Source organism: Cetorhinus maximus, chromosome 1, assembly GCF_964194155.1.
Source record: "Cetorhinus maximus chromosome 1, sCetMax3.hap1.1, whole genome shotgun sequence".
NCBI classification, from domain to species: Eukaryota; Metazoa; Chordata; class Chondrichthyes; order Lamniformes; family Cetorhinidae; genus Cetorhinus; species Cetorhinus maximus.
Window position 1 is genome coordinate 48,287,217 of NC_135879.1, and position 12,905 is coordinate 48,300,121.

Sequence of the window (12,905 nt, forward strand, 5' to 3'; positions counted from 1 at the left end):
CTACATGTCCCCTGACTCCATGGTCCCGATTTTCTGGCCCGGCCATGAGTGGGACCCGTGCAGGTGAGGTGGCGCCCCAACCAGAAGTCCATTGACTTGTGGCGGGACTGGAAGATCCCGGCGGCGGGTGGGTGCAGAAAATCTTACCGCATATGTTCTGACATAAATCATGAGTCTACTACCTTATCGCAGGCCTGTTGAAAATGCAAACATACTGCAACTATTACATTATTCCCTGTCTGTTTTTTTTTTGTTCTTACTTCAAAGAATTAACTTATGGTTGCTTATGCATGACCTTCACTTAAGTCACAATCTCTTTTTCCTATTTAGAATCATGCAACACAGAAAGAGGACACTTGACCTATCATGCCACTGCTGACTTCCTGAAAGAGCTATGGATTAATCCCACTCCCCTGTTCTTTACCTGTAAATTCTTCCTTTTTAAGTAAAGATCACATTCCCTTTTGAAAGTCATTTTTGAATCTGTTTCCATCAACCTATCAGGCAATGCGTTCCAGATCATAACAACTTGCTGAGTTAAACAAGCTCTCCGCAGTAGTTTTTTGTTTTTATCTCCTCATTTCTCCCTGCCAATTATTTTAGATCTGTTTCCACTGGTTACAGAGCCTCATGCTTGTGGAAAGTTTCTACGTATTTATTCTATTAAAATCTCTCATCATTTTGAAGACTTCTATTAAATTTCCCCCAATATTCTCTGCTCTAAGGGGAAAAATCCAAGCTTCTGCTGTTTCTCTAGATAATCGAAATACCCCACACATGTTACCTTTTTAGTAAATCTCCTCTGCACCCCCTCCAATGCATTGGTCTCCTTTCTAAAGTGTAGTGCCCAAAATTGGAAGACCTTGGATATAAAGATTTACAGAATTTTTAGCAACTTCATCAGCTTGTCACCTTCAAAGATTGTTGCGTGTAAGTTCCCAGATCTCTGTTCCTGCACCCCCTTTAAAATTGTACCATTTACTTAATGCTGTCTCTCAACATTTTTTTTTCAATCCCTTCATGTTTTTCTGCGTTAAATTTCATCTGCCATGTGTCTGTCAATGTCATCAATCTAGAGACATGGCTGTTAACATCTGTGAGAAGCCTACCACTGACATCCAGGAAAGGTACAACAGAATCCGCATGAGCACATAAGTGATAATTGTACAAGCCATTGGAGTTGCTGCTGCGATTTAGGTACCTGAAGAGCTCTGGGGCTCCCTTCAGTTTGTATCCTCCAGGAGGTACAGAATGATAGTGCTCTGCTGCACCTTGCACAACTCAGTACTGCAGGTGGATGAAGGTAATGATTGTTCTGCATCTTTGGAGGAGGAACATCAGGAGGAGGAGGAGCCTGATGTATCAGGATACCTGCATCCATTCACTTAGCTACCAGGGAAACCGGAGACACAGATTGGGCCAGATGTTTGCTACCGAGGCTGGTAGCCAGAGTCAGGAAATTTCCTGACTCAACCAACCCACTTTGATATAAAATTACATGCAATTTTTGATCTGGGGGTGGCAGGGGTCAGATCAAGCTGAGCCCACTAAGCCCTGAAGCAGATCAGAGACTGAGATGGGCCCCGATGAGGTGGAGGATGGAGCACATCTTGGGCCCCATATAAAGGGCTGCCCTGGACGTTGTCCTGCTGTGAGGGAGGAAGCTGAATCAGTGTTGCAGCTTTGTGGAGGACACATCTGACAGCAGTCAAGTGAGTAACTGTAATTGTTGGCCAACTGATTAGTTACACTGAAAGAGATGGCTCATCATGGGCATTCCATAGGAAACTACAGATTTGAATGCTGCCTATTGACCTTGTGTGGTAATGTAACTTAATGTTAGCAAAGCTTCACAAGATCCAGCCGTACAGATGGTTGTACCTCAGCGGCAGCATCAGATCCCAATACTCTGCATTAACTGAGATTATCATAATGCCTCAGAGGCTGATTTTTAGATTCCACATGCAGAGCCTTTGCCCTTCCACTTGCCCTTTCACCACCCATCTACCCCGGTGTGGGCATCCATATGTGCCTTTTCCGTGTACCTCTAAATGGCACACTGCCATCACAGGCGAGTGTGACTCAGAAGGAACAGGCTAGCAGGGGCACGTGTCCTTGAGAACCCACCATGCCATGTTGGGGTGTAAACAGCAAATGCCTAGCCACCCAGGGACGTGTGGCCAACATTTTCTTGCACAATTTCACGTGGGTTTGGGTCAGCTGCGTACTTGATCAGGCCATGTAAAATTCTGGCCCAATTATGGGCACCACCCTTCAGGAAGGCTTTGAAGGCATTAGAGAGAGTGCAGAAAAGATTCGCTAGAATAGTTCTAGGAATGAGGAACTTCAGTTATGTAGATCGATACCTTGGAGAAGTTGGGACTCTTCTGCTTGGAGAAGAGAAGGTTGAGAGGAGATTTAGTAGAAGTATTAAAAAGTGATGAGTGGTCTAGACAGAGTGGATGGGGAGAAATTGTTCCCATTGGAAGGATTGAGAACCAGAGGGCACAGATTTAAAGTAATTGGCAAATGAAGCAATTTAGACATGAGGAAAAGCTTTTTCCTGCGGCAAGTGGTTAGGTAGTACATTCCAGATCTTAAGAGTATAGAGGAGGCAGGTTCCATGGCAGCATTCAAGAGGGAATTGGATTATTATCTGAAAAGGAAGAAATTGCAGTGGAAAAATTCCAGGGAGAAGGTGGGAGGATGGCACTTGGTGAATTGTTCATTCAGAGAGCTGGCACAGATGTGATAGGTCGAATGGCCTCCTTCTGTGCTTTTACAATTCTGTGATTATGTGATTTGGAAAGGCAAATGTTAATCAAGGAGAGCCAGCATGGATTCACTCAAGGTGAATTATATTTGACTAACTTGGTTGAATTCTTTGCTGAAGTAACAAAGAAGGTTGGTCAAGGTAGTGCTGTAGATGTGAAGCATTTGCCAAAGTGACGCACAGGAAGCTTACATGGAAGCCTATGGAACTAAGGGGAAAATGGTGGCATGGAAAGAAAACAGTCAGGAAACAAAGTGTGATGATGGATTAATGTTTTTCAGGCTGAGAAATTGTTTGCATTCGTCTTGCTCAAGGATCAGTTTTGGATCCATCACTCTGCAAATTTTATAATCAACTATTTTTTAAATTTAAAAGAAAAATACTGCAGATGCTGGAAATCTGAAACAAAAAACAGAAAATGCTGGAAAAACTCAGCAGGTCTGACAACATCTATGGAGAGAGAAAAAACAAAGTTAACGTTTTGGTTTTGAGTCCAAATGACCCTGCATCAGATTTATTCTTTATTTATTCTTTAATGGGATTTGGGTATCACTGGCTAGGCCAACATTAATTTCCATTCCCTAGTTGCCCTTGAGAAGGTGGTGGTGAGCTGCCTTCTTGAACCACAGTCCATGTGGTGTAGGCACACCCACAGTACACCCACAGTAGACAGTAGAGACCACAGGTTTGGAAGATGCTGTCGAAGGAGCCTTGGTGAGATGCTGCAGTGCATCTGTCAATGGTACACACTGCTGCCACTGTGTGTCGGTGGTGGAGGGAGTGAATGTTTAAGGTGGTGGATGGGTTGCTAATCAAGCAGGTTGCTTTGTCCTGGATGATGTCTGTCATGTTATTATAATGATATAATATGTTGGCCTTATTTACTGTACAGGACACAAGGCACCAATCACTCACAAGAGATTGGATAAACACATTGTGGGTTCATTTACTAAGACTAGGCACATGAGAACTGTTGTACATAGGTATAAAGCTTGAACACATTAGAGCTTTAGAATGGGAACAAATGAGATTTACCAGGATGTATCAGGGTTGAGGAACTTCACCCATGAGGGAAGAGAGAGATTGGAAAAGGTAGCTCAGTTCTCCTTGGAACAGAAAAGTTTAAGGGATAAATGTTTTCAAGACCATGAGAAGTTTTGATAGACTAATTCAGGGAAACATGTTCCCTCCAGAACTTGCAAGATTAATAATTAGAGCTCATAGATTCAAAATCATTGGCAAAGGATTTAGAGGGGAGATGAGGAGAACTGTGTTCCTTGAGATTATTGTTGGGATTTGAAATCAATATACCTGAAAAGGTAGTGGAAGCTGATTCCATAAATAATTTCAAAAGAGAGTTTGACTGGTAATTGAGGATGGGAAATGTATAGGATTGTGGACAAAAAGTGAGGATTTGGGCCTAAGCATGACTGCCCTTTCAAAGAGCCAGCACAGTTATGATGAGCTCAATGGTTCACTTCTTCAGTGTAAGTTTATATGATTCTATGATACTTGTTCAGAATTTCTTCAAACAACATATATGGCTTATTATGGCAAAATTTACATTGATCTTCTTACTGGCAACTAATGGCAAAATTTCATACAAACCTCATTAACGTACATTAATGTAAAAACCGGTGTAAAACAAGGGAAATCAGTTTAAGCAATTAGGACCTAAGGAAAGTGCAGAACTTGCATTATATTTCTTCTTCAAGTTACTCTTTAAATATGAAGTTTTAGATCATCAAAATGATCAATTATATAAATTAGGTGCAGCATATTTTAAAAATTGTAATTGTGCAAACCCTTCCATTTTTAATCCAACTTATTCTGATGCCATAAAAAACATTCAAAAATAGAGAACATATCTAAGATTCAGTGAAAAGAAATAAAATAAGATTAACTGAAAAAAAATCCAAATAATCTGACTTTGGGTCCCACTGTCCCTAAAATATTAGGCCTAAATTTACAACCCATTCAGAACTGAATTAAGGGCAGAATTTAGCCCTTGTCAGGTGGGCTCGGCGGGGGCTGGCGGTGGCATTGGTGTTCGGCCTCCCGGAAGGCGATTTCATCAATTAAGGCCCACCCAGCATGAAACACGAGCGGCAGCGCTCAGCGCTGCCTGTGCGGGGTGGGTGGCAGGAGAAGGGCAAGCAGGATGAGCGCGAATGTTGCGCATGCGTGTGAGTGCACACTTGAGAATCTCCCTGAGGCACAGAGCTGCCTCAGGGAGATGAAGAGTTTTCAAAAAATATAATAAATATGTGAAAAATCTTATGAGACGTCTCCTCATGTGACTCTGTCATGAGTGGCAACGTGTTATAAGTGAAATTTAAAAAGTTTTACTTTATTTTTATTTGATGTTGGAAACCTCATCCCATAGCAAAGAGCTACAGGCCTTCAACCATCACTTTGGACCTTCTTGCCTCTTGCAAGCTGTTCTCGCTTTAAATCTGCTTTCTACAGCTTTTGTCTCTTTAAATCTGAAGCTTGGAGCTTTTCTTTCTGCCCATCGCTTTTAACTTCACTTAGCAGGGCCTTTTCCAGGTTCTGTCCTTCCTTTGACTAGAAGGCCTGCCTGGGCCTTTCCCCTGTTCCACACCCCGGGATTTGAGGGTCTTTCTTTATATTGGAGCTGGCTATCTGCCCCTTTTAGGCTGCTTCTGCCTGGCAGTTATATTCAAAACCTGTTGAACTCTAACAGCTTCCAAAACAAGCTGCTGTTTCTAGCTTTTCTCTGTGTGTCTGTGGGAGAGACCTGTCTCTCTGGACCCCTGTTGCTAGGCAACAGCCCAATTCTTCCACCCTTGTTTGTTTACCTTAGCTTACAGTCTTAAAAAAAATTTCATCAGAAATGCAGGCACCTTTTTAAAGTGAAACTAAAATTGAATTTGAACTTTCTTAACACACAGATACAGGGAGGTGATGATGTAATGGTATTGTCGCTGGACAAGTAATCCAGAGACCAAGGGTAATGCTCTGGGGACATGGTTTCAAATCCCGCCATGGCAGATGGTGGAATTTGAATTCAATAAAAGTCTGGAATTAAAAGTCTAACGATGATAATGTTAATAAATATAATAATTAATAATGATAAAAGATAATGGACAAATACGAGGTAATGCATTTTGGAAGGTCTAATACAGGCAGGAATTATACAGTAAATGGCAGAACCCTTAAGTGCATCGACGGGCAGAGGGATCTGGGTGTACAGGTTCACAGGTCAATGAAAGTGGCTACGCAGGTGGATAAGGTAGTCAAGAAGGCATATGGCATGCCTGCCTTCATTGGCAGTGGTATTGAGTATAAAAGCTGGGAAGTCATGCTGCAGCTGTATAGAACCTTGGTTAGGCCACACTTGGAATATTGCATGCAATTCTGGTCGCCACATTACCAGAAGGATATGAAGGCATTGGAGAGGGTGCAGAGGAGGTTTACCAGGATGCTGCCTGGTCTGGAGGTTATTAGCTATGCGGAGAGGTTGGAGAAACTTGGATTGTTCTCACTAGAGCAACGGAGATTGAGGGGCGACTTGATAGAAGTTTACAAAATTATGAGTGGCATGGACAGAGTAGATAGTCAGAAGCCTTTTCCCAGGGTGGAAGAGTCAATTACTAGGGGACATAGATTTAAGATGAGAGGAGAAAACTATACAGGAGATGTGCGGGGCGAGTTTTCTACGCAGAGGGTAGTGAGTGTCTGGAATTCGCTGCCAGAGGAGGTGGTGGAAGCAGGTACGATAGTGGTGTTTAAGACGCAGCCTGACAAATACATGAATAGGATGGGAATAGAGGGATACGGACCCCGGAAGTGCAAAATGTTTTAGTTGACGGGCAATATGACCAGCACAGGCTTGGAGGGCCGAAGGGCCTGTTCCTATGCTGTACTTTTCTTTGTTCTTTGTTCTTTGTTCTTTGATGACTATGGAACCATTCTTGATTGTTGTAAAAATCCATCAAGTTCACTCATTTCCTTTAGGGAAGGAAATCTGTCATTCTTACCTGGTCTGGCCTACACGTGACTCCAGACCCACAGCAATGTAGTTGCATTGCCCTTACATGCCCTCTGAAATAGCCTAGCAAACCACTTAGTTGTAACAAACCACTACAAAATCTCACAAAAAAGGAATGAAACTGGACGGACCACCAGCATTGACATAGGCACCAAAAACGACAACATCAGCCCTGTCGACCCTGCAAAGTCCTCCTCATTAAAATCTGGAGGCTAGAGCCAAAATTGGGAGGGCTGTCTCACAGACTAGTCAAGCAACAGCCTAACATAGTCATCCTCACGGAATCATACCTTACAGTTATTGTCCCAGACACTACCATCACCATCCCTGTTTTGCCGGTGGGACAGGACATACCCAGCAGAGTTGGCGGCACAGTGGTATACAGTCATAAGGGAGTTGCCCTGGGAGTCCTCAACATCTACTCTGGACCACATGAAGTCTCATGGCATCAGGTCAAACATGGGCAAGGAAACCTCCAGCTGATTACCACGTACCGCCCTCCCTCAGCTGATGAATCAGTGCTCCACCATGTTGAACACCACTTGGAGGAAGCACTGAGGGTGACAAGGGTGCAGAATTTACTCTGGGTCGGGGACTTCAATGCCCACCACCAAGACTGGCTTGGTAGCACCACTACTGGCCGAGCTGGCCGAGTCCTAAAAGGATATAGCTACTAGGCTGGGTCTGCAGCAGGTGGTGAGGGAACCAACAAGAGAGAAAAACATACTTGACCTTATCTTCTCCAAACTGCCTGCTGCAGATGCATCTGTCCATAACAGTATTGGTAGGAGAGACCACCACACAGTCGTTGTGGAGACGAAGTCTTGCCTTCACATTGAGAATGCCCTCCATCGTGTTATATGACACTACCACTGTGCTAAATGAGATAGATTTCAGACAGATCTAGCAACTCAAGACTGGGCATCCATGAGGCGCTGTGGGCCATCAGCAGCAGCAGAATTGTACTTGAGCACAATCTGTAAACTCCTGACTCGGCATATCCTCCACTCTTCCATTACCATCAAGCCGGGGGTCAGCCCTGGTTCAATGAAGAGTGCAGGAGGGCATGCCAGGAGCAGCACCAGGTATACCTTAAAATGAGACATCAACCTGGTGAAACTATAACACAGGACTACTTGCATGCCAAACAGCATAAGCAGCAAGTGATAGACTGAGCTAAGCAATCCCACAATCAATGGATCAGATCCAAGCTCTGCAGTCCTGCCACATCCTGTCGTGAATGGTGGTGGACAATTAAACAACTCACTGGAGGAGGAGGCTCCACAAATATCCCCATTCTCAATGATGGAGGAGCCCAACACATCAGTGCAAAAGATAAGGCTGAAGCATTTGCTACAATCTTCAGCCAGAAGTGTTGAGTAGATGATCCATCTCGGCCTTCTCCAGAGGTCCCCAGCATTATAGATGTCAGTCTTCAGCTAATTCGATTCACTCCACGTGATATCAAGAAACAGCTGAAGGTACTGGATACTGCAAAAGCTATGGGCCCTGACAAAATTCCGGCAATAGTGCTGAAGACTTGTGCTCCAGAACTTGCCGCGCCCCTAGCCAAGTTGTTGCAGTACAGCTACAACACAGGTATCTACCCGGCTATGTGGAAAATTGCCCAGCAATGTCCTGTACACAAAAAAGCAAGACAAATCTAACCCGGCCAATTACCACTCCATCAGTCTACTCTCCATCAGGCAGCACTTGCTTAGCTATAACCTGCTCACTGATGCTCAGTTTAGGTTCTGCCTGGGCCACTCAGCTCCTGACCTCATTACAGCTTTGGTTCAAACATGGACAAAAGAGCTGAACTCCAGAGGTGAGGTGAGAGTGCCTGCCCTTAACATCAAGGCAGCATTTGACTGAGTGTGACATCAAGGAGCAAAACTGGAGTCAATGGGAATCAGGGGGAAAACCCTCCGCTGGTTGGAGTCATACCTAGCACAAAGAAAGATAGTTCTGGTTTTTGGAAGTCAGTCATCTCAGCTCCAGGACATCACTGCAGGAGTTCCTCAGGGCAGTGTCCTCGGCCCAGCCATCTTCAGCTGCTTCATCAATGACCTTCCTTCCATCATAAGGTCAGAAGTGGGGATGTTCGCTGATGATTGCACAATGTTCAGCACCATTTGTGACTCCTCAGATACTGAAGCAGTCCATGTCCAAATGCAGCAAGACCTGGACAATATCCAGGCTTGGGCTAACAAGTAGCAAGTAACATTTGCACCACACAAGTGTCAGGCAATGACCATCTGCAACAGGGGAGAATCCAATCATCGCTCCTTGATGTTCAATGGCATTACCATCACTGAATCCCCCACTATCAACCTCCTGGGGGTTACCATTGACCAGAAACTGAACTGGACTAGCCATACAAATGCTGTGGCTACAGGAACAGGTCAGAGATTAGGAATCGTGCGACAATTAACCCACCTCCTGACTCTCCAAGGCCTGTTCACCATCTACAAGGAACAAGTCAGAAGTCTGATGGAATACTCCCTACTTGCCTGGATGAGTGCAGCTCCCACAACACTCAAGAAGCTTGACAATGAGCAGGACAAAGCAGCCCGCTTGATTGGCACCCCATTCACAAACATTCGCTCCCTCCATCACCGATGCACAGTAGCAGCAGCGTGTACCATCTACAAGATGCACTGCAGGAATTCACCAAGGCTCCTTCGACAGTGCTTTCCAAGCCAACGACAAGGGCAACTAGGGATGGGCAGTAAATGCTGGCCTAGCCAGCAAAGCCAACATCCCATGAATGAATAAAAAAAAAGAAAAATACAAATCAAACTTAAATTTTAAAGCTAAAACTCATCCCTAACACCCACAAATACAGATATAACTTAATTAAACTGTCTCTGTTTCCTAACACTTATCAAAACCTTTCCGAAGCTCTAAATATATCATATCCATGAGTTCCTCCTTATTTATTCTTCTAGCTACAGCCTCAAAAAACTCCAACAGGTTTGTTAAACATGATTTCCCTTTTATAAATCCATATTGATTCAGCCCAATTCTACCATTATTTCCTAAGTGTCCTTTTATCACATCCTTTATTATAGATTCTAGCATTTTCCCTATGACTGATGTTAGGCTAACTGGTCTGTAGTTTCCCATTTTCTCTCTCCCTCCTTTCTTAAATAGTGGGGTTCATAATGATTTTTTGGAATTTCTTTTCTGTTAGGAAACATTAGGAACAGTTATTTTTGCAAAGTTATGTTGTCTGTAACATAAGCATTATTAAGTAACCAAATGCTGTTTCTGTTTTTATCTCTTTGTAGTCAGAAATGACCGATAATCCTTCCTTTGGCTTTACTGATGCTGGAATTTCCTTTGTTATCCATCCACCTAAGGAACCACCACAAGTTGAGATAATGGGTTTGTTTGCAGGTGTTGGGATGCATGCTCATGCTGCAATACGGCAATTGAAGGTAAATTTAAAAAAAAACCACAACAAACTGAAAATATCAGCTCAAAATGCTTTGAGTTTTACCTGATAAATGACTAAAATTGAATAAACAAGGTTCTAGTTTTGTTGTTCATGTTGTTGGTATTAACTGTGAGAATAATTGATCAGTATGCCCACACTCAAACACATGAACAATGTACATGCTCTTTCTCTCTCACACACACACACATGAACAACACACTCACGTGCACACACACATGGACAGCACACTCAAATGTGCGTGTGTGCACACAGACACACACACACACTCCCATGTACCTCTTCTTCTCCTTTGCCAAGATGGTTGATACAGGCAGCAAACCAAGGACATGCCTGTGCCAATGTTCTCAGATCATAATCTGGACCTCCTGGTGGATAAAGTGTACATCAGGAGGGATGTCCTCTTCCTACCAAGCCACAATCTGACCCCCGGCACTACAAAGAGGGCATGGCAGCAGATTGCTGAAATGGTGAACGCTGTGGACAAACATTGCTGAAGTTGGATCAAGTGCTGGAAATGCTTCAGTGACCTCCATTATGGCAAGGTGAGTGAGAGTCCCCCTAATGGGTGTCTCCCCTTGGCTCACTGCATGCAATGTGCCAAGCATCTGACGGACATAGGTCACATATTACACCTCAACCTTGGGGGAGTATGTGCCCAAGTCACTAACACAACAACCACTGTTAATGTCTAAGGATGCTAAAGAGGACATGATGTTACAGACCAGGTGAAGGGTGTAGTATAAGGGTCTGGCACATAGAGGGGTAATGCAGGACTGAGTACAGTGCTGCACACACAGTGATATAAAAAGGCTCATGACCCAGGCCCAGGGGTCAGTGTGATGTTGAGCAGAGACGTGTGTAAACCTAAGCATGGAGACAGCCACCAACTCGTACCCTTTACTGTACATGTGTAAATAGTTCTAGTAGTTAATAATGTCTTACAGTTAACCCACAGAAGACCATGGAGACTTATTTAAGACATACCATGCTGTAACCAACACCCCACAACAAAGGGCACTCCCAGCTCCATGCAGCACAGAACCACCTCATCACACTTCCCCTCTTGTCCGAAAGGAGACTTTCCAGCCAGCAACGCTAACCAATAAAAAAAACCCGAGAGATGATCAAAACCAGGGAGGTGGGACCCCAGTGTTGTGAAGCATTTGATCTGTGGAGGAGATGGCAATGCTGATAGCCAGGATGCCAACAAGCGAATGTGTAGATAATGGCAAATGCCCCTTCCAGGTGCACAGGACTGTGATGATGGTCAGCCTAGGGATTAGCACTTTTTGGGGTGTGGATGAGGAATTGGAGATTGGAAGGATGTCACTGAATGATGCCAGGGAAGTCGTGACTGACAGCAGGTCGAAAATTGTGAACAGTGTGGAAAGTAGTCACTGAGGATTGAAGAGGCTCTCTTGTTCATTTCACAAACCCCGGTGGTATTTCCCACCCCCAGGAGAGGAACATCACTATGGACACTATGAGGAGGGAACAGTGTCCAAGGAAGCATCATCATACCAGATAAATTCATCAGGCACCAGCACAGAGACTTGCACATGGGTGGTACATGCACAGAATTAGAATCGGAAGCACAGGGTGGGAAGCATGGAACTAGTGTTCAGGAGGGGGTGGCAGAGACAGAGGCATCTGGGGCCTTCCCCTCGGAATGAGGAATGCTGCTCCATGAGGCAGTGAGACAGAGCTTCAGGAGTCTTATTTTAGGCCTCTGTAAAAAAAAGGTCCTTAGCAGCAGATGTGTAGCAGGGATCCCCGAGGCATTGAGAACTCATGCCCTGCGAAAGGAAGAGTCCATGGTGGTGATGAGTTTGACCATATCTTGGGCTCTCGAGATCGTGAGCACCACCCAGGAGAGAATGGCCAACCTCATGGAGAGCCACGTGCAGCTCTGTAGCTGGAGTCAGCATGGAGTTAAGGGTCCTGAACAGGACAGAACAGGTACCCAGCAGTGGCTGGAGGACATGCCAACTATGTCCCAGCAGCAAACCCTTTCAAGCCAGTGGGACACTACACCAAAGACTGATGAATCTACAGAGGAAGGTCAGGTACTATGAGTGAACCTCACCATCCTCGCTCCCCTGGTCAGGAGATGCATCTCTGAGCCGGGACCAATCGGCAATGGCTGGCCCTGCAAAGATGCAGCTAGTGCAGTCACAGGAAGGGCCATAATGGGTCCCTGCAAGGCAAGGCCAACCGGCATGGTCCTGACAGCCGTATAGCTTTTTAAAAACTCATTCATGGGATGTGGGCTTCGCTGGCTGGGCCAGCATTTGTTGCCCATCCCTAATCTCCCTTGAGAAGATGGTGGTGAGCTGCCTTCTTGAACTGCTGCAGTCCATATGGTGTAAGCACACCCACAGTGCTGCTGGAAGGGGAGTTCCAGGATTTTGACCCAGCGACGATGAAGGAACAGCGATATATTTCCAAGTCAGGATGATGAGTGACTTGGAGGGGAACTTCAAGATGGTGGTGTTCCCATTCATCTGCTGCCCTTGTCCTTCTAGATGGTAGTGGTTGTGGGCTTGGAAGATGCTGTCGAAGGAGCCTTGGTGAATTCCTGCAGTGCATCTTGTAGATGGTACACACTGCTGCTACTGTGCGTCGGTGGTGGAGGGAGTGAATGTTTGTGGGTG

The 12,905-nt window shown here is 44.8% G+C and overlaps 1 protein-coding gene across 1 annotated transcript in view; it reads left to right on the forward strand.

Moving 5' to 3' along the window:
- LOC144667575 (bile acid-sensitive ion channel-like) overlaps nucleotides 1-12,905 on the forward strand; it is a 219,765-nt gene that overhangs the window by 114,807 nt on the left and 92,053 nt on the right. Inside the window, exon 6 of the mRNA XM_078532673.1 lies at nucleotides 10,082-10,231. Within this exon, the coding sequence (XP_078388799.1) occupies nucleotides 10,082-10,231 (150 nt within the window). The remainder of the gene's footprint in view (nucleotides 1-10,081; nucleotides 10,232-12,905) is intronic.